This window comes from Notamacropus eugenii, chromosome 1, assembly GCF_028372415.1.
Source record: "Notamacropus eugenii isolate mMacEug1 chromosome 1, mMacEug1.pri_v2, whole genome shotgun sequence".
NCBI classification, from domain to species: domain Eukaryota; kingdom Metazoa; phylum Chordata; class Mammalia; order Diprotodontia; family Macropodidae; genus Notamacropus; species Notamacropus eugenii.
The window spans coordinates 348,274,249-348,301,714 of record NC_092872.1 but is presented as its reverse complement, the minus strand read 5'-3'; the positions used below and the strand labels follow the sequence as shown (position 1 = coordinate 348,301,714).

Genomic DNA, 27,466 nt, shown 5'->3' with positions numbered 1-27,466 from the left:
TTTCTTGATTTATATCATACTACTTTATTATGTTTGGCAAGGCATTCAGGGTTAAGTGACTTGTCCAGGGTCACACAACTAGTAAGTGTTAAGTGTCTGAGGCTGGATTTCAACTCAGGTCCTCCTGACTCTAGGGCTGTTGTTGCTCTGCATCACTTAGCTGACCTGTATCTCATACTAAAAAAAGTTAAATTATATCTTTTAAAGGAAAAAAAAATCCATCTTATTCCTTTCTGCTTCATCCCCCATTGAAAGAAAAAGAAAAACAAAGCACTTGTAACAATATGTACAGTCATGTAAAACAAATTTATGTATTTTCCATGTCCATGTCTTTGTCTTCTCTGCAAGTCTATTTCTTTTTTTGTGTCAGGAGGTGGGGAGCATCTCTTGCTCTTTTTGCATGAAAACTCTCAACAGATACATGCTGATGGGGGAGGTGAGGCTTAGAGAGAAATGATTTGTCCCTACACGGAAGAGTAGTTAGTATTTGAGTTTGGATTTAAATCCAGGTCTTCTGTTACAAAGCTAGAGCTAGGGAATTTTAGAGGAAAGAGGGAACCAGTGTGTGTGTGTGTGTGTGTGTGTGTGTGTGTGTGTGTGTGTGTGTGTGTGTGTGTGTGTGTGTGTGTATGTGTGTGTGTGTGTGTGTGTGTGTGTGTGTGTTTGCATGCTAGTGGCCTTGTAGAAGTGTATTATGGAAAGGTTCCAAGTACTTCATGTGGGTCTTGAAGGATGGATAAGATAGCAGTAAGGAGAGATTGTTACAGGGTGGAGAACTTTGAGGAGGAAACAGCCTGAGAAGACAGGGAGGTAGGACATTGTCTGCCTCAGTTCAGACACTGGATTTTTCTGGGCTTGGCCGGAATGTTGGTTCTGTGCTTAAGCAAATACGTTAGAAAGACTTTCCTTTTGTTTGGGTCATATATCATAGGAGAAAGGAAAGAACCTTGGAGATGATCTAAAGTCTAAACCCCTTATTTTACGGAGGAAAAAATGAAGAACACCAGTCCTATCCCCAAGTAATCCCTCTAAGTCAAGACAAGAGAATACAGCCTGACTCTGGAGTCAGAGGACCTGCATCTGATGCTTACTATCTTGGTCTCCTTGCTGGCCTTCCTTTCCTCATCTCTCTAAAATAAAGGCACTGGACTACATGGCCTCTGAGGTCTCTTTCAGTTTTAGAGCTGTGATCCTAAGTGCTCAGTACAACAATTGACTGTCTTTGTTTTGGTCTTTCAATGATAATAGCAGCTGGCCTCTGCATCATATTTGAGTCATTATCTCATTTGAGGCAGCTCAGTAGAGGGGAAAACAGAGCCCTGGACATGAAAGAGATGTGAAATGTGGATTGGGGTCTGGACCCCATTATGTATTATCTATGTGACCTTGAGCAAGTAACTTATTTTGGTTTTCTACTTTGTCATCCTCAGTTTCTCCATTTTTATTTTTTAATTTTTGGTTCAGACTTGTGATTTTTGAGAACTCCAGATGGGGTCACCCCATCCAAAGAAGCAGGTTACCAACTCGTCTGTATTTTATAGCTCTAGATCTTTGCCAGGGGCACTGGGACTTTAAGTGACTTTTCCAGGGACGTACAGCTAGTTAATTCCTCTGAGGCAGGATCTGAACTGATCTCTGTTAACTCCACACTGCCTTTCTCCCTTATTTGTAAATTGTGGTCAATACTCAACTATTTATCTTACTTTTTGAGGAAACTCCCTCTACCAAAGCATACCTCGCGTGGTTCTCCAATTTGTGGTTGTAGAGAGTGGCTGGGGACCTGGAGAAGCTGAGGACATTGCTTAGGGGCACACGACTCCTATATGTCTGAGGCAGGCCTTCTATTGCTGTATGAGACTGCCTCTTTCTAAAGAGCAATAGTGAGGATCAAATGAGGCATCACGTTTGAAGTATCTTATCAGCTGTAAAGTGTGATGTAGTTACATTCCAGCTGTTTCCATTCCTGAGCTTTGCAGGAACTACTGCAGGGTGAAGGTACAGCTAGGTGGCCTAGAGCCAAGATCATCTTTCTGAGTTCAAATCTGGCCTCATATGCTTACTTGCTGTGCGACCCTGGGCAAGTCACTTCATCCTGCTTACCTCAGTTTCGTCATCTGTAAAATGAATTGGAGAAGGAAATGGAAAACCACTTCAGCATCTTTGCCAAGAAAATGCCAAATTGGGGTCATGCAGAGTCAGACTTGACTGAAAAATGACTCTACAATAATGCAGAGAGAAGGAACCAGAATCAGGAGGACAATTTATATAATAGATCAACAACACTGTGAAGAATAACAACTTTGAAAGACTTAAGAACTGATTAATGTAATAACCAACTGCTATTCCAAAGGACCAATGAGAAAATATGCTGCTCCCCTCCCAAAGAGGAGATGATGGACTTAAGGTGCAGAAAGAGACCACCATTATGTGCATGACCAATGTGGGAATTTGTTTATTTTGACTACATATTTGTTCTGAGTGTTATCTTTTCCTTTTTCCCTAGTGAGGGTGAATGAGAGAGAGAGATGAGAGAGAGAGACAGAGACAGAGAGAGAAAGAGACAGAGACAGAGAGACAGAGAGGAGATTATAATAGTCTTCCTCAGCTCCCCCTAAAAGAAAAAAGAACAGAAGAAGTCTAGAAGGAATCACAGACAAGGGCAGCTTTGAAAGTTACATGCTGAATTTAGTATATACTTAAAATGAAAACCTAAGCTTTACCTACGAGAGATTTGCTGTTTCATGTATCATCCTCTCTGTTTCTCTTTCTGTTCTACAATGTATATGGAAGTGCGGATTTTATTGTATATTTGTTAAATTCAGAATAAAAATGAAAAATAAAATAAACTAGGAAAGAATGAAAAGCCAGGGTGGGTGAGGGGGAACCACATTGTGGAGAGTCACTGGAAATACTCCTTTTCCATTTCCCTGAGATTTTATTCAGCCCATCCTTATTCTTCGCCTTTCTCTCCTACCCTCACTATTGATATTGATAGAGAGCTGGGAAGCTGCCCCATATCTTTGTGTTAAAATTCAGAACAAGGGAGAGAGAATTGAGATTTTGTTTGCATTCCTCATATGTATCTGAACATTCCCTAAAAAGACCCTTTGGTTGGGGAAGGTAGGGTTGGGTTAGGGCCCCTTGTGAATCAGGTCATGAGGCATGGATTACTGGTTCGATGCAGAGACATAAAATGTAGTCCTTTAAGCCTTATTCTTTTTCCCTACACTATTTTACAGGAGCTACTGACTTTATTTCAGCTTGTGTTGGTATGTGTGTTATGTATGTGGGGGGGCGGGGAGGGGACTGGATAATGGATTTATAATTAGAGAACAGTCACAGTAATCAATGGTGGTATTATTAAGCATATAAATAGAACTTTAAGCCTCAGATGAGGTAATTTCCTGCTGTGTCCAGGGATCAATAATTAGAACTAGCCCTGGAATGTTAAAATACCTCTCTGAAGACTTTAGAATTAAGCACTTTGGTGCAGACAGCCCCATGAATCTCCCTTTCTTCATTGTATTGCCCATAAACAGTTGTATGTTTATTTTATTACTAACAAGGGTAATAGAAAATAATTTTGGGGGGTGAGGATGGGGGTTGGAAGAGACCTGTGGTACAGGGACTCTGTCTGAGAATATGGGAGCTATTGAGATGCCAGTGTGATTTGTCCTAATGGACAAATCCTTCTTTTCTAATAAGCACAATCTATGAGAATGATAACATCGAGTGCAATAGTGATATGCATTTTTAATAAAGAGTTCAGATTTGCAAAGTACTTTCCTCACAAAAATAATGTTGCTTAAAAAATTTCCCTAAAATGACCCTATGGATCATCCAAGAAGTTCCTTCCCTCCTTGGGGAAGTCAGGGTGGGGTTAAGATCACAGGCGAATAAGTCATGTTCCTGTTTTCTCCTGTGGAGGGAGGGATAAAAGTCTCCTTATCTCTGTTTTTGTAGAGAAGAAAACTGAGGCTCAGAGTTATTGGTGTGACTTGACGTAATAGAAAAGAAACCATAGATTTGAATCCCTAGCTCCCTACTAATTAGCTGAATCATTAACCTATCTGGGCCTCCTCCTCACCTGGGAAATGAAGCAGCAGGACTAACTCTTCTGCAAGGTTTCTCCCAGCTCTAAATGCGTTGCCCAGAGACACAGTGAGGGGAAGTCGATAGAGGGCCAGCTTCTGTAGTCTGCCCATCTGTATGGGTCAGTAATCTGCATGGGTGGAGGGAGTTTCTGCACAATGGGTGAAATCATAGGTCTGACTGGACCAAAAAAAAAAAAAAGAAGAAGAAAAAGAAAAAAAAGACTTGCCCCAGGGCACCTATCTAGTAGGTGTTGAAGGGGGGGATAATAGTAGTTCACAGTTGTATCCTGCTTTATAGTTACAAAGCACTGTACAGACATGATCTCATTTAATTCTGATAATAGCTTTGGTGTTCTAAAGGCCTTCCTTCATGCAAAGCCCAGGGAAATAGAGAGATCCAAATTCATTCATTCATCCAACAAATATTTAACTTCCTATTGAGGGCCTCTACTGAGATTCTCCTCTGATGCCTCACCCTGGCATGAGGTGAACTTGGGTCCTCTAAGGTGAACTCTAGCAGCTATGTGGCACAGTGGATAGAACTCTGGGCCTGCAGTCAGGAGACCTGAGTTCAGTTCTGGCCATAGATGCTAGCTGGGTGACCTTGGGCAAGTCATTTAGCCTTTGTTTGCTTTGGTTTCCTCATCTGTACCATAAGGATAATAATAGCACCTATCTCCTAGGGTTGTTGTGAGGATCAAATGTGATAATATTTGTAAAGCGCTTTGCAAAGCCTTTAGGCACTACATAAATGCTAGCTATTAGGCTGAGGAGTATAGGCCCAGACATGAAAGAGATGTATGTGTTTGTCTGAGGACCCATCTGACTGAGTGTGGAGAAGCTTTCTGTTACAGAGTTGGCTGCCAGGGAATTGATGTTTTTGGCCACAGTTGCTTGTGGAGAACAATGAGTTCAACACTTTTAAAAGCATTTATTTAGCACCTACTATGTGCCAGTCAGAGGAAGAACATGCATGTGTTCTTGTGTGTGTGTGTGTGTGTGTGTATGTGTGTGTGTGTGTATAGCTTGGCAGGAGCACATATTCTTGGCAGGAGCACACAGATTCTAAACCTGAAGCAGTCTAGGTAATCCCCACCTTGTTTGGGGGTTAGACATCACTGGTCCTGGTGGTGGGCTGGGAAAGGCCTGGTGAAGGGGTTCACTCACATCTTCTTCCATGGCAAGGACAGTCTGCTCCAGAGCCCAACCCTGATGTTGAGGGGTGGGATAAGTCTTTATACTTGGGCCTGTGTAAAGGTCAAATAATTCTGCTGTCCAAAGACTAGCCTGGGTGTCATGTTGCTAAGTTGGACAGAAAGGATCAAGGACACTCTGTGTATGTGTGTGTGTGTGTGTGTGTGTGTGTGTGTGTGTGTGTGTGTGTGTGTGTGTGTGTGTATGTGTACCTGCTCCCCAGATAAACATGATTTCTCCTGGCCCTCGGAAGAGAAGTCTTCACTCTGGAGATTACATTCTAATAGGGATGATAGGACATGAATCCCTATAGATGATACAAGGAATATCAGAGGTGAAGGGGACCTTGGAATCACAGAACCACAGGGTTCCAAGAAACCTTCTCCAACTCTTCCCTCAAACCTATTGTTTGCTTTCCCCCTCACCCCCCAACTTTTTTTAAAGTAGGAGAAGTTAAGACTCAGAAAGACCAAGGGACATGTCAAGGTGACATGAATCTCAGGGTTGGGAAGGAGGACACATATGGAACCCGTCCCGCCTCCCACTAAAACGATGAGAGAATCTAGAGACTCCTCATTTTGGTTTGGGACAACTCTTTCTTCGAAAGTTTGTCCTTACATTGGTCAGAAATCTCACTCTGCAACTCCTCCCACCTTCCCTAATCACTCCAATTTCTGTCCTCCGCATCTAATAACTCTTCTCCAAGACAACCTTCAAGATTTGTGTTACTGTTGTTGTTGAGTAGTTTCACTGGTATTCGACTGACTCTTCATGACCTCATTTTTTGGGGGATTTTCTTGGCAAGGTAATGGAGTAGTTTTCCATTTCCTTCTCCAGCTCATTATACAGATGAGGAAACTGAGGTAGACAGGATGAGGAAACTTGCCCAGGGTCACACAGCTAATAAGTGTCTGAGGCCAGATCTGAACTCAAGAAGATGAGCCTTCCCGACTCCACAGCATTGTGGCCCACACCTTCAAGATGCTTCACAACAGACCACCCTTCAGTTACTCTTGTGTTCTTCCTGACCCTGACCTTCTCGAAGCTATACATCCTTGGTTTCTTTAACAAATCCTTTTATGATGGGACATCTCTAGTCCTCTCCCCCTCCTGGTGGCCCTTCTTGGGGTTATGCCTTGTGTTGTTAGTGTCCAAATGTTTTGAGTAGTACAATGCACCATGCAAACAGATGAGGGAGATGTGGCCTTCAGCTTTGGGAAGGATAGTCTGTGAAAACTTCCTGAAATGGGGGGGGGGACCTTCAGAGAGTGGTGGGATGTCAACAGTCAGAGTGGGACAAAGGACAGAATAGACTGGACCTTCAGAGAGTGGTGGGATGTCAACAGTCAGAGTGGGACAAAGGACAGAATAGACTGAGCAAAGTCCTTAGGATGGGAGTGAGTGGTGTGTGTGATGGATTCTGAGAATATAGTCCTGGGGAAAATGTTGTTGGGAGAGGCATCGTGTGGTGGACTAAAAAGGATATTAGATTCTTTTGGGGTGGGAGGGACTTGAGGTCTGGTCCATCCTCTATGACCAACTATCTGTGTCACTTTGACAGGTCCCTTTAGAAAATTTTTAAGGGACTTAATTTCTTTAAACTGGTTTGGGGGTAGGAGAAGAGAAGGATGAGTTTGAGAGGAGAGTTGGACTGGAAAGTTTCTAGGAATTCTGTGGCTCTATGATTCCAAGCCCCTTCTTGCTCTGACATTCTATGTTCTAGGATTCTAAGTCTCCTCCCAGTTCTGACATTCTGTGTTCTCTATTTTGCTTTCAAAGCCCTTCAAACCCTGATCCCTTCCTACCTTTGTAGTCTAACTACATTTTACTCCCCTCCAACTGACCTTGTTCCCTTCACAAGACACTCCTTTTCCCAATTCCGTCTCCTTCCTGACCTCTGCCTTCCCCAGCTGCCTTCATCTCTCAGCTAAAATTCCACCTTCTGCAAGACTTTCCTGGTTCTTTTTAATGTTAATGCCTTCTTCTGCCTCTCTCTTGTTTGTAAGCAGTTTGTGTGTTGTTTGCATGTCATCTCCTCTTTCCCTCTTTAGACAGTGAGGTCCTTGAGAGGAGGGGTTGGGTTTTTTCCTTTCTTTGTATCTTCCGAGATTAGCACAGAGCCTGACACACAGTGTTGTTCAGTCATGTTCAACTCCTTTTTACCCTGTGAACCATATGGTCTGTGGGGTTTTCTTGGCAAAGATACTAGAGTGATTTGCCATTTTCTTTTCCGGTAGATTAAGACAAACAGAGATTAAGTGACTTGCTCAGGGTCAAACAGCTAATACATGTTTGAGGCTAGATTTAAACTAGTTGTTCCTGACTCCAGGCCTAGGACTCTATCCATGGAGCTCACCTAGCTGCCTCAAATGCTTGTTTTGACTTTACTTGACTTCTGTGATTTAAGACCCCTTTCAGCTTTGACTTTTTTTTTAATTGTTGTTTTATGATTCTAAAGCCCCCAGCTCTGACATTCTATGAGTCTGAGTTTGTAAAGACAGAAATATTTTGGGAGTGCACTTTGTGACTGGGAGGAGCTTGGGGGCTGTTTCAGCAGCTGTTTCAGCCAGAGGGCCAGGTGTTCATCCCTGGGGTCTCTGTGGGAGGTTTACAAGGGGGGCAGCTCAGAAAACTACCAGTGCTCCTTAAAAAGGGATCATCTATCCAGCAGTGCCTTGTTAAAAAAAAAAAAGGTCTGGGATTGCTCAAACTTGGTCCCCTCCTCCCACCTTCTCCTCCTCTTTCATGTCTCTTGTCTTATATGATGCCAGGTGGAAGCCGGAGGGAGGTAAGAGATTTCCAGCTTGTGAAAAACTCCATTTTCACTGGTTTGTGAAATTCTTCCTGCTGAGTTTCCAACATCTGTTTTGTTCAGTGCAATAAGAGGGGAAACAGAGCCTCTCAATTTCCTCAACTGGGTAAACAGTTCATTTTCTTTTGATTAAAGGAATGACTAACATGAGGTGAGAAGAGATGTAGCATTCAGTTCACATGGGCATGCAGTGGTTTAAAAAAATATTTTAAATAAGTTCAGCATCCAGCTTTTCATGCTAATGGCTTGTCCTAGAATGTCCAAGATGGAATTATCCTTAGAGACTGTTTAATTCAGTCGTTTGTTATTGTAATGGAAAGAACATTAGACTCCAAGTCAGAAGATCTAGATTTAAATCTCTGTTCTTGCGATTTATTATCTCTGTAATCTTCAGCGCAGCTTGGTGGCATGGTGGACAGAGTGCTTGACTTGGAGTCAGAAAGATTGGAGTTCAAAACCAGCCTCAGACACTTAGCTGTGTGACCCTAGGCAAGTCACTGAATCCTGTTCACCTCTGTTTCCTTACCTGTAAAATGAGTGTTAGTGATTATCCAGCTAAAAACTCAGAAGAGACCACAGGCCCATGATATGAATCATTGAGAATCAACTCCTTGCTGGCCTAGGATCTTGAAGGGAATGTACTTGTTTTTCAGTTTTTCCTGTCCCAAATGAAATTGGGAGCAAATACAGTAACAGCCTATGTAGGGGATACTTGCCTAGTAACCTCAACTGTCAGAGCTAGCTGAGAATCCCAGAAGGAAACAAAAAAAGTACCTAAGGCCTTAACGTTCCTATGTTGTTGTTGGGTTGTGTTCTACTCTTTCGTGATCCCATTTGGGGTTTTCTTGGCAGAGATACTGGACTGGTTTGCCATTTCCTTCTCCAGCTCATTTTCACAGCTGAAGAAATTAAGGCAGAGTAAAGTGACTTGCCCAGGGTCACACAGCCAAGTGTCTGAGACTGGATTTGAACTCAGATCTTCCTGATTCCAGGCCCTGCACTCTATCCACTGAACCACCTAGCCCTAAAGTTCCTAGACTTTGGTCTTTGGAAAGCCCTCAGGGCCTTTCTTAAAGGAATCTCATTTTCCATAAGATTCTAGCTAACTTAGAGGTTTGTTTTTGAACCTTGGGATAACTTAGGAGAGAGTGAGGTTGTTACTGATGGGTAAATTGAGGGCAGCAGAAAGTGACAGTTAATAGCTTGATAGTGAAGGAAGACACCAAAGTACCATGTGTATATATATATATATACATATATATGTATATATATGTATATGTATGTGTATGTGTATTTGTGTGTGTGTGTGTGTGTGTGTGTGTGTGTGTGTGTGTGTATAAAATGTATAAGCTCAGGAGGCATCACCACTTAGGGAAATTCAGTGTAGGAGTAAATAGCCCCAGGAACCCTCCTGTTTTATGGCTCAATATAATAACTGATTCTTACAATGATAAAAGCACTTAAAGACCTCCTCCCTCCCCAGTTTTACAAATGGGAAAATCAAAGAGAAAAAAGAGAAAGTGACTTGTCCACTTGATAAGTAGCAGAGCTGGGATTTAAAATGAAGACTTGTGTATCTAAATCTAGGTCTCTTTCCATTGTTCCATTTACCTTTCAGTGATGTTGGGGGTGGGGGACAGCTAGGTGTTGCCATAGTGCATAGAGCGCTGGGCCTCCAGTCTGGAAGACTCATCTTCCTGAGTTCAAATCTGGCCTCAGACACTTACTAGCTGTGTGACCCTGGACAAGTCACTTAACTCTGCCTCAGTTTCCTCATCTGTAGAGTGAGTTGGAGGAGTAAATGGCAAACTACTCCAGTATCTCTGCCAACAAAGCCTCAGATGGGGTCAGGAAGAGTTGGACACTTTAAACAACACGTCTTTGAGCCATCAAGGAATGGTTGAGTGATATTCAGTATCCTTTGTTTAAAAGGACAAAGATTTGTGTGATGTATTCTGGAAAGATTTTCATCTCAAGTGGTTAAAGTTAGAAATAATTTTGATACTTAAGAGAGTCAGCTTTGGTTCTCTGGAAATTCACTTATGTGGAATACCTTTGTACTTGATGATTCTTTGGAAGTCCCAAATATTCTGAATAAAGTCTACGGTGTTTTATGGTGTCCATTGCAATTGCAATGGCCTGGCAGGTGGCCATGATGAGCAAATAAGTTGTAGAAATGTAGGTCCTTAGGGGAGATGATTCCGTGAACATCATTGTCAGCGAATGTAATTTATTTCTGAGTTTAGTTTCACTCTGTGTGACTTTATTGACTTCATATCTAAACAATTCTATTCTCTTAAGAGTGTTTGACCATTTTATTAGATTCTTGTACATAGTTTCTGATTCTTAGTTTCAAGCATAATCATATCATTTCTTTTTAAAAGAAATACTTCCTCATTCTGGGAAAATGAGGCATTTCTATAAGGAGACAGGTCATGGAGGAGAAGAATCACTGGGCTTAGATTTGGAGATCAGGAATTCTTCCTGTGTTATCTTGGAGAGGTCCTTTCTCTTTGTACCTCAGTGTTCCCCAATGTCTCCAAGGATGTTGCCCTGGGATCTCTCATCGTTATGGGAGGCAACCAGGCTATGTCAGCAGAATTTAAGCACTGGGAGGTGCAGCCGGGCCACAGCAGCTTTGATCGTGAGTCCAGGGTCAGACAGTATATCTGTCGTCTTTGGACCAGCCTAGCTAAGTGTGTTGAACCTAATCACTAAAGGGTAACAGCCACCAGTGATGAACATTTCTGGCCACAACTGTTCATGAAAGCCATCTTCTCAAAAATAGGGAAGGGGGCAGTGAGGTGGCATAGCAGATAGAATACTGGCCCTGGAATCAGGAGGACCCAAATTCAAATATGACTTCAGACATTGACTAGCTGTGAGATCCTGGGCAAGTCACTTAACCCCAATTACCTCAATCAGTCAATTAAAAATAGGAAATGGGTACCTGAAACTACATTGTTTAGAAGGCATAATCGTGGAAATTAAACTGTGGTTCTTTTGAAGAAATAAGGTTAAAAACAATATGATGTGGAAGAAAAAAAGGTAGAAAACTCTGGCTTTGGAGTCAGAATACAAAATTTAGAAATGGAAGGGGCCTTAGCAGTCATCTATTCCTCTTTGTCCTCTAGTTTTGCATGTTGGAAACTGAGGAACAGCAAGGTTAAAATAACTTGCCCAAGGTCATACAGCTAGTAAGTGGCAAAACTAGGGTTTGAAGCTGAGTTCTCTCACGCTGAATCCAACGTTCTTTCTGTGGTACCATACCTGAAACCTGAGTTTGGTTCTCAGCTCTCCTTTTTATCATCTGTGTGATCTTGGGACAAGGTGCAGTCTCTTTTACCTCATCTAAGAAACTAATGGGTTGAATTAGACAATAATGATAATAATCATTATGTAGTTATAACATTTGTAAAAATAATATTGATATTATTTATATAGCTTTTATTAAACTGTCAAAGATTAACCTGACCCTAAGACTTTCGGGACCATGTATAGTGTTTTAAGGTTTGCAAAGCACTTCACATCGATGAGCTCCTTTAATCTTGTAAACAGTACCATGAAGTAGTAGTATTATCCCCATTTTATGAATGATGAACCCAAGACTGAGGGAGAAGAGAGTCATCTCTATGATCTAAGTCTAAATTCTGTGATCTCAAAGGACGTTTCTGGCGCTAATATTCGAGGCTTCTAAGTTTCCTGCAGTTCTTCATGGGGTCTGTGCCAACGCCAAGGTGAAACTGATTGGAAGTGCATCTTATTACAATTCCATGGCTTCTGGCTATTAAATGTGTGCTGCGGTGAATCTGAGTTATAAACTGCCTAGTTTCCCTCTTATGAGCCCCTGTGGAAGTTCTGCTGGGTAGATCCCAGATGCGGTTCTCTTCTGATGGACAGCCTGGTCCCTTTATGTGACACTGGCCAGGCCAGGAGGGGGCCTGTTTCAGGGCTCACCAGCCTTGAAGAGAAGGAGGGTTTATTGAACATGCCCATGCCATCTGCTGCCGTTACAGAGGCAGGTGAGCAGGCTCTAGCCTGACACTGACGTTGGCAACAGAATTTCTTGGGATTTTGTGCCAGTTACGCTAAGCTGAATAGACTTATTTTTTGATGGGGAATGGCCTCCGTTTTGATTCCCCTGCCATTGGCTGAGGCTTAGAGAATGAAAAAGAGAGAAGAATCAATACATTTTGAGAAAGAATGTTGGATAGTAGAAAGACCTTTAGACTTTGAAGAGAGAGACCTGGTTTAGAATCTGAGCATGGACACTTTCTAAGCTGGGTGCTCATGGACGAATCATTTGCTGCTTCTGAGTATCAATTTCTATCTGTAAAATGGAGATAATACTTAAAGAGAGATGGCGCTCCACAGCGGAAAGGGGACTGGTGTCAAAGAAAACTGGAATTAAGGTCCAGTCTCTGATACATATTCACTGTGTGACTATGGGGAAGTCATCTTGGAGCCAGGTGACTCTCTGAGACTGTAAATTAATTTGCATTGGCAGAAAGAGTTGCTAGACTGGGAGTTCTGATGTCCCACAACATCCTCCAAAAAGACTTAAAGTACCTACATATAGGTTCGTTGTGAAGAAAGCAGTGTATAAACCTTAAAGCACTATATGAGCCTAAGTTGTTGCTGTCCTATTAATCCATCATTAAGTATTTATTAAGCTTCTACTATATGCCAGGCACTGGACTAGACCTTGAGAATATAAAGATGAACATGAGACAGTTCTATCTCCAAAGAACTTGCCTTCTGTAGGGAGAGATAAAATGTACTACTCACACAGACAAACACAGACACACACATACACATACACAATTAATCTGAGGAATTTTGATGTTTTCATGAAGTCATCAGGGTGATACTGGGGTCTCAAAGGCTTGGCCATTGAAGTATGAACTCTGTCAGGCTCTGCCAGGCTGGGGAACCACTTTGAGAGTTGGTCTAATGATGGATGCTGAGTCTGTGGTTCGAGAACCAGCCTAGTAAAAAGAGTACTGCCTACCAGGTATTGACATTTTTTGGTCCCACCCCAAAAACCTAAAACTAAATATGAAAACTCTCTGCTGAGGTTATGTGTGGGAGAGGAGATTCAGATTCTTCAGTAGAATTCAAGCCCCTTGAAGGCAGGGGCAGTTTTTTTTTCTTCCTCATATTCTCAGCTGACTGGCACATAGCAGGTCTTTGATAAATGCTAGTTGAATGGAACTGAATTATTATGATCAAAATTAGAGTAGGAGCTCTCCAAATGAATGGTGTCATATGGAAAAAAAAAGAAATCTTATTTATTTTTTCCCCTCTCTTCATACTTTTCCTTAAGTTGCTCCTTTGTGAAGCTGCTCTCAATTTTTTGTTTTTAGAAACCTTTCCATTTCTTGTCTCATCCCCTTGTCCCCCATTCCAGCTCCCTGCAAGACTCCTCCTGTCCCTTCTCCCCTCTCCTTTCCTTCTCCTGACACTCCTTGCTCTGGGTCTCTCTCCTCCCAGTTTGCTTCTTCTGCACCTCCCAATTCCAGTTTTGTGCAGGGTTTGGCTGTCGCTAGTCCATTAGATGGAGCAGAGCAATGCCTGCAGTGCCTACAGAAGAGCTTTATGGACCAGAAGAGACAGGTCAGTGTCCAGGGACTGGAGCACGTCCAGGACAACAAGACACATTTGGCTGGGCAAGGAAGGGGACGAAGCTGGCAACCTGCCCCAGCTGCCCTGTGCTTGGTTTGGATGGCCCAGCTTCTCTCCACTGAACAACCGTGCAGGCAGGTGCAGGAACCAGGAGTGCTTGGGAAGGGAAGATGGGCTGGGTAAGGTGGGCATCTAGCTGAATAGAGCCTAGCAGATTAGTCTTCATTCTCCTGTTGAGTTCTGCAACTCTATCCTGAACCTTCAAGTCTAGTAGAGAGCCCTCTTCTTGATTCTGCTGGGGATGGAGTAAGACAGAACACTCAAATTCTGCCTTCAGGGAGCTTCCATTTTGACTAGGGAGACCATCCTCATATACGGAAAACAGCAAAATGCCTTCTGTGATTTATGAAATGGTCATAATAATATCTGTAGTAGGTACCTCATGTTGCAAATAATTCTGTGTTCTGAGATAAGGTTTCTTCTACTTCTAACATTTTATGATTCAGTGAGTAGACAATAAAGAGGGGGAAGTCACTTGACATTTTTTTTGCATAAGGTAGTGACATAAAAGAGACTGAATTTGGTCAAATATATAATGTGGACTGGGTGACAGGTTGCACTTCTATCAGACAGCAGGCTTCCTGCTCCTATGCCCTCAAGTTGAGGTCCATTAAGTTTTGTGTAACAAAGGAACTTTGTGGAAAGCAGGCAAGTATGGAGGACCTCCCTGGTCTGTCCCTGGGAAAGGCAGGTATAAAAAGTGATATACAGTGTACCGGGATTTAAAGTTTGCAGGCATCCCGGGGAGCGTGTAATTGCTTCTGTCCTTCATTACAAGACTGTCTCTCTTTCTGAAATTTATTTTAGCTAATTAGTGGGAAATGTCAGAGTAGTATTTCAGGTGACGGGAAGATCATATATTATCATACACGGCACAATTAAGGCTCTGACAAATATTTATTGTGGTGTCTCCTCTAATTACACCCTTTTGTGCTCTGGGATGGACAGCCTCGCTACTCAGAGGGTTGGGGTTTCTTGGCCTAGGAACTTGGAACCTATAAGCCAATCTCAACTATGGAGTTGTTTGAATTTCTGGTAACTTTATCCAGAGAGAATAAGGGGGCTAAGAAATCTTGTGGCTGTTACCAGGCAGTGAATTTTAGGTGATGACCTGAATGAAGAAACATAGGTAGTAATACTATCCAAGTCAATCCACCTATCCATTGCATGGCATCATTTAGGACAAGAAGGAAAACCTACAGATCACACAGTCATTCAGAAGTCAAAAGAACACTAGACTGAGAGTCATGAGAGCAGAATAAGCCACACCTAGGTCCATGATACTATTAGGGGTAATTAGCTATTCAGATCTATTGCTCATGAGCCCCCACCAGTGCTCATTTTATGAGATCAAACCAGATGACTGAATTAAAAGTAAAGACATTTAGTAAAATGGAGTAGTCAAAATGGGGAATTAAATCGGAGAATAAACACCCATTCCCAAGTGACTACTAACTCCCTACATGTTCCCTGGACAGGGCTTATCTTGGCCCCATTGACCACTGTTTCCTAACACAGAGAGAGAGGGATGTAGACTATTATATCATAATTATGATAAAGAGATTAAGAATGATGTACCATTTTAAGTCTGAGGGGTGAGATTGTTAACAAAGTGACAGGTCAGAGAAAGTTTCTCTTGGGTGATGTCTTTTGATTTGGGCTCTAAAGGATGGGTTCCAATAGTCAAAAAGGGAAAACATTCTAGGCATAGGGAACAGTGTGAGCAAAAAGGCATGAAAATATATGGTTTGTTTAGGGGACAAAGAGTAGTTCAGTTTGTCTTATAGAATCTATGGATGGTAATAATGAGATAAAACTGGGAAGGCAAAGGAGTGCTATACAATAATAGTAATGGCAATGATAATAATAACTAGCATTTATATTATACTTCAAGGTTTGCAAAGTGCTTTACAAACCTTATCTCATTTTATCCTCACAACAACCCTGAGAGGTAGTAACTATTAATATAATCCTCATTTTATAGATGAGGAAACTAAAGCAACAGAAAAGTTAACTGACTTGCCCAGGGTTTCCCAGTCTAGTCCTTTATCTACTCTGTCACCTTGCTTCCTCATTATTACTATTACAGAGATCCTTGAATGCCAGGTAAAGGTATTTGGGCTTTATTTCTATAACACTTTAAATAAAATTGACAAAGTGCTTTCTTTGCAACAACCTTGAGAGGTAGGCAATGTATCATTATGTCCATTTTGCAAATGAGAAAACAAGCTCAAAGAGGTTGTGATTTCCTCTTGGTGACTCAGCTAAGAAGTGCCAGAAGTAAAGCTTGAAATAGGGTCTTCAGATGCGAAGCCCAACATTTGTTCTATCAACTTTGGCAATAGGGAGCCACAGAAATTCTATCATCTGTTTACTATATGCCAGGGACCATGTGGGACACCAAAAGGTATAAGTAATGATCCATTGTAGTCTGGCTGAGGAGACAAGACATATCCATTTGAAAACACAAGTCACAATAGAAAGCCATATATTATAAATGCAGAATTTGGGGCACATCAAAATATATCATGTAGGAGTTGTCTCTTGGGGTTCTACAGAGGGAGACAACATTCTGAAAATTCAAGATCTTTACTCTTCTCTAGCCTGAAGGGCTGCATGTTGGGTTTCCCAGGGTAGCTGCTGCAGAATGGGGAGGCACCCACTTCTGTTTGGTTAGCTCTGTCCCAGCAGAGTGGTCGCCTGGATGACCAGTCATTGAGAACACAGAGTTTGGAACGCAAAGGAGCCAGATGCAGGTATCCTCATCTCCATGCTCCATTGAGTTGCCTCATTTCCACTGTGCATCATAGAGAGAGAGGGTCTCCCAGAGAGAGCAGCATAAGGGAAACTCTGATCTCCAGCCCTGGCCGTCTCCATGCTGCAGCATGTACCCTTCTGCCTTCCATTTTTCTTGCTTTGCCAACACTAGGCTGTAGAATCAGTGTCTTTTTGTGAATTATATGTCTCTGCTTATCCTAAGCAAAGTACAAATGGATTCAAACAAAATACATTTAAGTACTTTGCAATATGCAATATTCTGAGTACTAAATATACAGAGGTGCACAGTTCTTTAGGTAGTTTATAGTCTGTTGGGGGTGGGGTTATACACACACATGCACATACACACACACACACACACACACACACACATATAGATAAAAATGCTCCAAGATAGTGTTGGGATAGGAAATATAAGCTAAAGTGCTGTAAATTTAAAAGTGTAATTCCTTTCAGCTAATGGATTCAAAGAAGACTTCCTGTAGGTAGCTGCACCTGAATTGGGCTGTGAAAGAAGAGAAGGATTTCAGTAGAAAGAGACGAGGAAGGACACATTCTAGACATGGAGGATGGTGGAAATGACTGGAAGAGATCAGGGTACAAAGAGTAGTCCTATCTGGCTAGAACACAAGGGTGCCCGAAGAGGATGGTTGGAATGAGATTGTGGAAGGCTCACCAGATAAAATTCTGTATCTTATTCTATAGACTAATGGCCTTTCTTCCCTTTCTTTCTCCCTGCGCCTCAGGCAGAAGCAGCTACAGAACAGGTGAAGGATGGACCCCGTGGCCAAGGGGCCTCCAGTCAGCACCGCTGTGACCAGCCTGGATGTTGTCCCCCTGGGACTTCACAGAGCCTGGTGGCCCCAGGGGGAGTCTCAACAGGTACTTCTGCTGCAGCTTCTTTCTTCATAAGGTAAATTTTCTTTTCCCCCATTTTTCATAGTTGCTTATGCATGTCAGTCTTTTTGGGACAGATTATGCAACTAGGCCAAGATTGCTGGGAATCTCTTGCTGGGAGCTGCCTTTTGTTACATGTCATAATAATGACATCTCACATTTATATGGGTCTTCATTGTTTACAAAGCCATTTTCCCATAATAACCTTAGGAGAGGGGTAGTTCAAAGATTACTTCCCCCATTTTATAGCTGGGAAAGCAGAGCCTCAGAGAGGTTGCTTGCAAAAGAAATAGGAGCTTAGGCTGAATTCTTGGATGCATGGTGTCTGGAAGGAGGAAGGAGAAGGGTCCCCTTCCTTGGTCAGATTATATGTGGAGTGTGTATTTACTTCTGACTACTACATTTTATGCGTCTCATTGATGAACTTCATGGTGTCCAGTACTGAGGTGAGGTTAGTCCATGCCATGTAAGGATGGGTTAAAAGAACTGGGGATGCCTAACCTGGAGGAGAGAAGGCTTACAATGAGTGAGGAGAGGTGTGAAAGCTGTCTTTAGATATTTGAAAGGCTATCTTACAAGAAGAAGGGTTAGCCTTGTTCTGCCTGACCCCAGACAGAGGGTAAAGGGGAGGCAGATTTCAGGTCAACGCAAAGAAAAAGTCTTCATAATTAATACTGTCCAAAAGTGCACAAAGTTACTTTGAGGGCAGTGAATTTCCAGGCTATGGAGGTTTTCAAATAAAGACTGGATGAGCACTTGTAGAGATGGGGGGAAGGAGGAGTGAGGATTCTTGCTTGAGTCAAGGGTTGGAGCATATGCTTTTTGAAGTTTCTGTGATTTGGTTAAGTGACCTGCCCTCAGTTTCCGAAGCTAATATATGTCAGCACCAGAATTTCAACCCAATTATCTTGACTCAATCATGTAGTTGATCAATATTTATTAAGAGCCTACTATGTGCCAGGCACTGTACTAAGCCCTGGTGAGATAGATGTGAAGAAGAAAGACAGTCCCTTCTTTGCAGGGAGCTTACAATCTAATAGAAGACAAGGTACAAAATGGGGCTGAAAAGGGGGAGGGGAGGGAAAAAGTACCTGGAACAGGGTTGGGGTGGGGAATGATGGAAAGGTCCAAAGAAGGACGACTGGGTGGGAAATGAAGAGATGACTGGGGGTAGTGAGGTGGCATAGTGGGTAGGCCACGGGACAGTGATCTATCAGAAGGACCTGATTTCAAATCTGGCCTCAGACACTTTCTAGCTGTGTGACCCTGGATAAGTCACTTAACTCTAATTCCCTCCCCTCCTCCCAAAAAAAGAGATAACTGGTCTTGGCACACTCCCAAAATGGAGGTTTGGGGAAGACCTCTCCTTGCCATCATCATTCAGAGGAGACCCAGGGACAGAGGATGGTGGTGAGGTATGAGTACCAAGGCTGAAGTGATCTTGCAGGTTCCTGAGGGTACGATGAAGTCAGTCTAATGCAGCTGGCTGAGGGGGAACAACTCCCAAGTCGTCTTCTGTGAACTGTATCGATGGAGGAAATAGTGGTATGTTCTGTGTTCTCTCTTGTCACTGAGGATAGGCTGACAGGGAGCCTGCTTATTCTACAGCAGGGTGAATTTAGGTTAGACATGAGAGGGAACTTTTCAGTTGTGATGCCTTTAGTCTTTGTTCATTCTGTCTAGAGTATAGATGATTGAGAGGCAGTGTGGTATCAAAGTAGAAATAGCACTTAGTTGGGAGTCAAGAGACCTGGGTGCATAAAAGAGTTGTAACATAAGCTATGTGATCACCTGCCAGTCATTTCTCTCTCTGGTCTCAGTTTCTTCACCTGTCAAATGGGGTCATGATAGTAATAATTGTTAAGAAAAGCTCTATGTTTCTAGAAAGCCTTGGAGGTTTACCTTTCTTCACAATAGCTTCATGAAGCAGGTCCTCATTTTGTAAGTGAGGATGTTGAAGCTCAGAGGAAGTGACTGTCTTGTGTTCACATGGCTAGTGTCAGGGCTGGAACTTGAATCCAGCTCCCAGGACGCCAAATCCAGCACTACCTTCCAGGACAGATGTAAAGAAGGCATTTTTGTAAACTATAAATCTTGAATCTAGAAATATCAGTTCTGTTTTGAACATTGTTGATATTATTATCAATAATAATCAGTGTAATGCTAAATGAAGGCTGGAGCATGAATGCAATGACCTTGTAGGCTTCCTTTGGACCAGAGGACTTTTCAATTTTCAATCATCTTTTGTGCATTTGTTGGAGTTGCTTTCAAATGTCCCTTTCTTTGCAGGGTCTGAGCAGTGAATCCTGCTTTCCCTGTCTGCATGTATGTGCATTGTGGATTAAAAGAATGTAATTATCACTAATGAACAGTAATGGCACATATAAACTAGAGGTCACTCTCCTATTAGCAACCCTGCGTGGGCCTCGATAAGCATTGGGTCATTAGATTGGCCATGAATTATTGCCCACAGCAGAGGTTCTGTTGAGAGCAGAGACACCTTATCAATGTTAGGGATGGTGCAGAGAGGAGGGGGCCAACCTGGGGGCTTCCAGCCCTGATTGTGCTGTGACTGAGCATATGATGAGACCATCCTCTCTGTGTTGGGCTAATGAAAGTGCCACTGAGCCAGAGAACAATATTAGGACAACCACTAAATGACTAATGGACTCTTGTTCTGTGCATCCGATCCCCCAATTAGCTGCCGGAAGCTCGGAACGGAGTTTGGTGTGTGTATTATCATGGGATAGCTCTGGCCATTGTTCGCTGAAGGTGCCCGAAATGCCTGATAGCTTGCTGCCAGAGCCTTGTGCCAGGCTCATGGTGGAGAGGGTTGGGGACATCATGATGATAAAATCAAAACCTGGATGCTTTTGAATTATCAGCCAGTGGAAGTAGTGATGAGTCCCAGAGCCAATTTTCTAGTACCAAGTTAATTTTCCATTTTAAAGCCTCCCTTAGCGCCTAGGGACTTTTGGCAGCATCTGTAGTGAGCTGGTCCTCCTACGGATGGGATTTCAGCCCTTCATGTCAACTGACTTTAGAAAAGGTATTCAAAGTGACTAAAATATCCATACCCTTTGACCTAGAAACCCCACTTCTAGGCAGAGAAAACCTTGAGGCATTACTTTCTGTCAGACAGAAAGAAAAGGATGCATCAATAACAAAATATTCATAGCATCACTTCTTGCAGTCACAAAGAACTGGAGAAAAAGTAGGGACCCATTAATTGGGAAATGGATAAACAAATTACGAAATGAGAATATAATGAAATATTAGTGTTCTGTATGAAAATAACTGAATCAGAGAAGAATGGAAAGATTTATATGAAAAGATGCAGAGGGAAGTAAACAAAATTCGGAAGACAATATATGTATATATAATGGCAACCGTAACATGAATAGAACAAAAAAAACTTTTAAAAATATTGTATAATTGTAATGAATAGATTTTTACATAGAGAGGAGTTGAGAAGATGTATCTCTTTCTTCCCCCTTTTTAGATGGGAGACTATGGGTGTGGGATGTTGCATATGCTTTCAGAATTGAGGATGTGATAGTTTTGCTGCACTGACTTTTCCTTCCTTCCTCTCTTTCCTTTTTTCCTTCCTTTCTTTGTCCCTCCATCTCTTCCTTCCTTCCTTCCTTCCTTCCTTCCTTCCTTCCTTCCTTCCTTCCTTCCTTCCTTCCTTCCTTCCTTCCTTCATCTATCTATCTTCCTTAATGATTAGGGGAGGGATTTATTTGAAAATGAAAGTAATGTAAAAACAAAGGATACCAACAAAAGAAAAAAAAATTTAAATTTCTTAAACTTCCTGGAGATTCCTCTTTCTTGTTGGCACAGAGAATGTATTTCAGTAGGAGAAGTAAGTCATTCAGAGACGGACTGATGGAGTCATCCAATATTAAACATCTGTTGTGTGCATAGTACATCTGGATACTATATTAGATACATAGTTTGAATAAGACATCATCTCTACTCTCATGGAGCCCACAGTCAAGCAGAGAGATATCTATAATGTGCATATGATATGTATATGTGTGTGTGTGTGTGTGTGTGTGACAGGCATTAACAATATAAAACCAAATACTCGGGGAGTAAGGACCACAACTGTGATACAGGCCCAGGTCTCTTGAGTCCTGACCCAGTGCTATTTCTTCTTTGACATCACCGTGCCTTCTCATTATCTATATGCTAGACAGAATGGACAAAGTCTAAAGAGATGAAATTTAATAGAAGGTCAAGGTTGTTTCTGAAGGTGGAGGCGGGAGGGTATACTAGATATAGAGAATAGATGGTGCAGAGGTGGGAAGGGTGCATAGTGCATTGTGGGATCAGAATATAGGTCAGTGTGTCTGGAGTGTAGCATGTCTGGAGAAGAGTAGACCCGAGATGCAAGCTAGTGTGTTTTTCCGGGGTGTGAATGGGACTTGTTTAATGGTATTGTAGTCTGAAGCACCAAACGCTAGCATTAGAGATTAGAAAGTCACCACCACCACTTCACTTGGCAGTTTATTGCTATGTTAATTTGGGCAAATCTGTTTTAATTCTTCCCTGAGCTTCAACTTCCTACTTTGTAGAAGAGGGCTGAATGAGATGAGGCTCCCTCTAGTTCTTATAATCTATGTTAAAGAATGCAACAGGCACAGAATCCTGGTTCCAAGGTTGATTATGCTGAGAGGTGTCGCCTTCCCTCAAGGAACTTAGCATCTGAGGAGAGGAGGACAGCATAGATTTAGAGCTATAAGGGACATTAGAGGTCATCTACTCCCACTTGCTCATTTTGCAGACACAGAAACGGAGACTAATGAAATGAGTGACTTGCCTGAGTAAAAGCTAGGATCTGATCTCAGGTCTCCCAAGCCAATGCTTTTTTTTCCCATTGTGCCATATGCAAAATAAGTACAAGGCAGTCTTTGTGGGGAGGCATTAGCAACTGGGATAAATCAGCAAAGACTTTGAGTGAGAGTTGCTGGGAGGGAGCTTTGAAGGGAGCTAGGAATTGAATAAACAGAAGTAAGGGTGGGGGAGTGTGTTCCAGGTAGGGGGAACAGTCCTAGGTCCAAGCACGGAGTTGGGAAATGGATTGTTGATTGTGAGAGAGGAGACATCGCATCATATCCTGGCTTGGAAAACTACTTGTTTTGTATCTTTACCTGTCTGAGGTAGCTATTCACCAGTTTTCTTTTCTGTAAGATAGCTATAATTGTATTAGTACTACCTGCCTTGCCGAATTGTTGTGTAGAAAGTGCTTTGCAAATCCTAAAGAATATTGGCAGTGGCAGTTTCTCCATTCCTATGATTTTTCTAGTCTTAACTCTGTCACCGAATTGCTGTGTGACCTTGTGGGTCAGTCTTCTGTTGTCTTCTGTCTGGTTTCTCCCATCCCTCAGTTTCCTCTTCTGAAATGATGGGGGCTGGACTCGGTCACATCTCTGGCTCTTTCCAGCCCTGATCTCCTTTGATTCGGAAGTCAGGCAGGCCAGGTCATCTTTTGTCTTGCTGAACTAACTCCACCCTCACCCCTCCCCAAACCCCCAACCTCCTGTGGTCTGACCTTGTAAAGTTACCATAGAAACAAGTGTTTAAAAGCATCAACTGAAAACCAGGAGTTTGGGATGACAGTGATGCAGATTCCGGGAGTGTGCAGTGAGCTCAAGAGGCGTCCCCTCCTTCCGGCTTGTTAAACTTGATTAAATTGTGCCTGTTTAGAATTTAATGGAAACCCAGGGAAAGGGAGCTCTGGTGCACAAAGTTGGACTGCAAATATTCCCAGCTCAGGGAAGTCAGTGTAATTGACAAATGCAGGGGGTGTTTTCCTTTGGCTTCAGGTGCATTAATTTTGCTTGATTTCCTTTCTGAGACCTTGACTTTTTCATCTTGGATTTTTTTCTAGCAAATAAGAATAATAGTCCATGGTGATCCACATTTCTTTAATGCTTGAACACTTTGCAAATTGACATCCATGGGGATAATAGTAGCTGGAAATTTTTTCTATGGCACCCCCAGTTTTACAGAGCACTTTACATATATTATCTTCTCTCTTTCTCCCCACAACCCTGTAAGGTACAGCAGGGAATGCAGGGAAGGGTTATCCTTTCCTTTTTACAGATGAGGTAGGCTGGGAAGCATCACTGTGCTGGGCAAAGAGTTCTGACCTTGGAGGCAAAAGACCAGCCATGGAATATTGGCTTTGCCTCTTGGACACTCCTCGGTGACTTTAGGTGATTCGTACAGCTATTCCGAACCTCAGGCCCAACAATGGGTGGGGAAGATCTTTAGCTCTCTAATTAACATTACACTAGGGTCACACAACCAGTATGTATCAGAGGTGAGACTTGAACCCATGTCTTCCTGGCTCTGAAACCAGTTCTCCATCCACTAAGAGGGTAAGTCTTGAAAGAAGCCAGTAGATGGAGACGAGAAGGGAAAACATCCCAGTCATGATGGACAGCCAGGGAAAAGGCACGAGGTTTCTTCCAGTATTGTTATCAATACAATACTAAAATAATCAATATAATGCCTTTGGCCTTGGAGGAGGAGGAGTAGGATAGTTTTTCCTTTAAAAGGTACTGAAACTATCCTTGAGACTTAACTGGTCTAGTCTACTAAGAAAATTGTCCATTGATGATCCTTCCTGATGTCCTACATTCTAAAAGTCATCATTGAAAGAATGAGGAGCCCCTCAATGGGGATTTACCAGACCACAGAGAGACAGGGAAGCTGTGCTCAACTGAACTGATGCTGTATCCTTGCAGGATGTCCTTTCCAGGCTTTGGCAGAGTAAACTTCCATTTTGAATAGTTCAGTGGTCTACAAGTAGTTTCACTTCAATCTAATGCTGAACCTGGAATACTGAACCATATTCAGGTTCTGGCCTTCTGGATTCAGTGATAATTGTCAGGATTGACCAGAATCATCTCCTTGTGGTCACGAAGCCCAGGTGATTGGAGGCCACTCTTTTATCTTGTAGCCTATTTGTTGTTGTGGTGGTGATGGTGGTTCTCAAATTGTTTCTGGTTATGCTAGCTGCATGTTGTAGGGGGTCCTTCATTGGCTTGGGGGGGTGGAGGGATCAGAGGGTAAACTGAATATTCAGCGATTAGAGGCAGTGTTGTTGTGTCCCATATTTTTAAGAAATATTCCTTAAAGAAGCTACATGCTGTCAACTCTTGTTTGTTGAGTATAAACGCTCTGCAGTTCTACCAGTTGTTGTAGACCTGGTCCCTCCCTAGATAGCATAATTTTGGGACCGTTCAAGAACTAAGATGAATGAACTACTTGGGAATTTATAATATGATATTCTGGAGGCCATTGAGAACTCAGCCACATGGACTTTGTTGGGAGTCTTTGATACAAGGCACTGGGGGAGATACTTGAAGAGATAAGGAATGGTTGACCCTTTATAGGAAACTCCACTTCTGAAATTAGAATTAGGGGCAAATGTGCAAAAGACACTGCAGTTGATTTGTTGAGAATAATTGGGTGGACGATGTCAATTTAATAGGGGAGACTGCTCTGATCTTCGTCTGGAACTGTGAACTATAACTCTCTTTCTCCCTTTCCCCCTCCATCCTTCTCTCTCTCTCTCTCTCTCTCTCTCTCTCTCTCTCTCTCTCTCTCCTCACTTCCTTACCCCACTGCCCCCCCCCCCAATCTTAACAGAAATGATGACTTTTTGCATGTAGTATCTATAACCTAGAGGAATCTCTGGCCACCTCCTTTGCTTAGTGTCTTTCCCCTTGAATATAGGTGAGCGATCCTGAGCTGCACATTCCTAGCTTTGGTAACAATCTTGTGAGATCAAATCATCCAGAGTTCTTGGGTCCTTCACTCGCAGCTGAGATCCCAGCTGGGACTTTACCCATAGTCCTGTAACAGAGGGGCATAGAGGGCCCTAGTACAGACAGGAATACACTAGGCAGGAGGTACGGAATACAAGCATTATTATCTGTCTCACTTGAGGCAGCTGGAGAGGGATTGTTAGATTATAGGAAGAGTGCAAGATGGACACAGAAGTGAATTTGAATTCTAGTTGTATCATTTACTCAGGGATTCTTGGAACCTTTTATCTGGAAACTTAAGTGATTCAACAGATGACTGGTTTATGAGTAGAATTCAATCAGACTAGGTCATCATGTCCCCCACCCCTCAACCTTCAGCCTAGTTTAAGAGTCAGATGGAAAAGTCCTTGCAGGATCTGCGCAAAGACCTGAAATCCCCATGCAGTTACTCTTCACATCTGCTCAGATACCTATAATAGTTCCCTGATGTGTACTGTGTCCACTCAAAATCTCCAGAATCATAGAATATTAGAGCTGGGAGGGCCATAAAAGATCCTCTAGTCCAATCTCCTCACTTGACAAGTGAATGGGCTGTGGTCCAGAAAAGAGAAATAGTTTGTCTCTAAGTTAAAGAGCAAGGACTCAAATTCAGATGTTGCTATGTCCAAAATGCTTTCCACTACACCTTAGCTTTGTCTATGGTTACCCAATACCCAAGACTTAGAGGAATGGTTCCCAATCTGTGGGCCATGGACCCCTGGGAGACTTTGAGCTAATGAAAAGGGGTCTATCACTGGATGGATCCTTAGAAGCCACTTAGTCCAAACTCCTCATGAGGAAACTGAGGCCCAGAGGCATTAAGAGTTTTGCTCAGGGTATTATAGTTTGTACTTGAGAGAAAAGATTTGAACACAGGTCTTCTGACCCCAAATACATCGCTCTTTCTATTGTATGTACTTTTTTCAATTAATGGATACTCACAGTTCGACTCTTATTACACATAAGCCTTAAATATCAAAAAGGAGTCACTCATACTCAAAAGGTAGGGAACCTTGGCTTTCAAGGTAAAGTTCAACATAATTTCCTAGCATTCAAGGACCTCCACAATCTGGCTCAAGTCTACTCTTTCTGCCTTATCTCACTCTATCCTCTTCATACATTCATTCTACTTTTTAACAGACTAGACTACTGCCTTTTTTCTTAGTCTTGTGCAGCTCTCTCCATGTCTTTTCACACACTGTTCCCTGTGCCTGGAATCCCTCCCTCCTTCATATTTTTGAGCTGGTATTTTTCATATCTTTTAAGACCCGGCTTAAATGCCACCATCTCCAGGAATTATATTCTGGTCCTCCCAGTAGAAGTGAATTGAGGACATATGATTTAATATGAGAAGGGTCCTTCAAGATTCATGTGGCCCAAACTCATCATTTCATAGACAAAAGAGGCCCAGAAATTACCTGCTAAGTAAACGTCCTTTTTAAAGTTAGAGGGTCAGTTCATTTCATTCTAATGCTGAACCTAAAACACTGGACTGGTCAGGGTCAGGCTTGGCCTACAACATTCGATGGTAATTGTCACCATTGAGTCAGATAAATGCATTAGTATTTTCAACCGCAGGAAGTAGTGATGAATTAAAATACATTCTTTATTAATTTTTGTGATTAATTAAAAATTAACTAATCTGCTGTGATGAATTTTTAAAAATCATTTAAAAGCATTACTAGGTCTCTAATGTCTTGTAGTATAGGAGTGTCAAACTTAAACAGAAATGGGTCCCTGTGTGCTGCATATTGACTTAGAAGACCACAAATTAACATCAGAGTTTTATTATATTTTTAGGTTTCTTTTTGTTAAATGTTTCCCAACTACATTTTAATCTGGTTCTTGCTTCACCTGGGAGTGGTAGGTGGCATGCAGGATGAATTAGACATCTCCATTGCTGTGGATAGCAAAGAGGGCCTTTGAAGTCAGGAAGGGAAGACACGTTCAGGTCCTGTCTCTGATACATACTGACTGTGTGACCCTGGGTAAGTCATTTTGCTTCTCAGTGTTCTAGAGCAAAGGTGTCAGATTTGAGACCCATAGGCCCAAGCAGTCTGCAAAAATTCCACATTGTGGTTTCAACAAGATTAAAATATAATTGAGAAATGTTTAACAAAATCAATAAAAATATGGTACAACACAGAGAATGTTAATTTGTGGTTTTCTAAGTCAATGTGCAG

The 27,466-nt window shown here is 42.3% G+C and overlaps 1 protein-coding gene across 2 annotated transcripts in view; it reads left to right on the top strand.

Moving 5' to 3' along the window:
• Positions 1-27,466, top strand: part of KIF26A (kinesin family member 26A) — a 165,099-nt gene that overhangs the window by 60,856 nt on the left and 76,777 nt on the right. For both annotated transcript variants that reach the window (XM_072630068.1, XM_072630067.1), the window contains exon 4: positions 17,310-17,476. In XM_072630068.1, the coding sequence (XP_072486169.1) occupies positions 17,310-17,476 (167 nt within the window). The remainder of the gene's footprint in view (positions 1-17,309; positions 17,477-27,466) is intronic.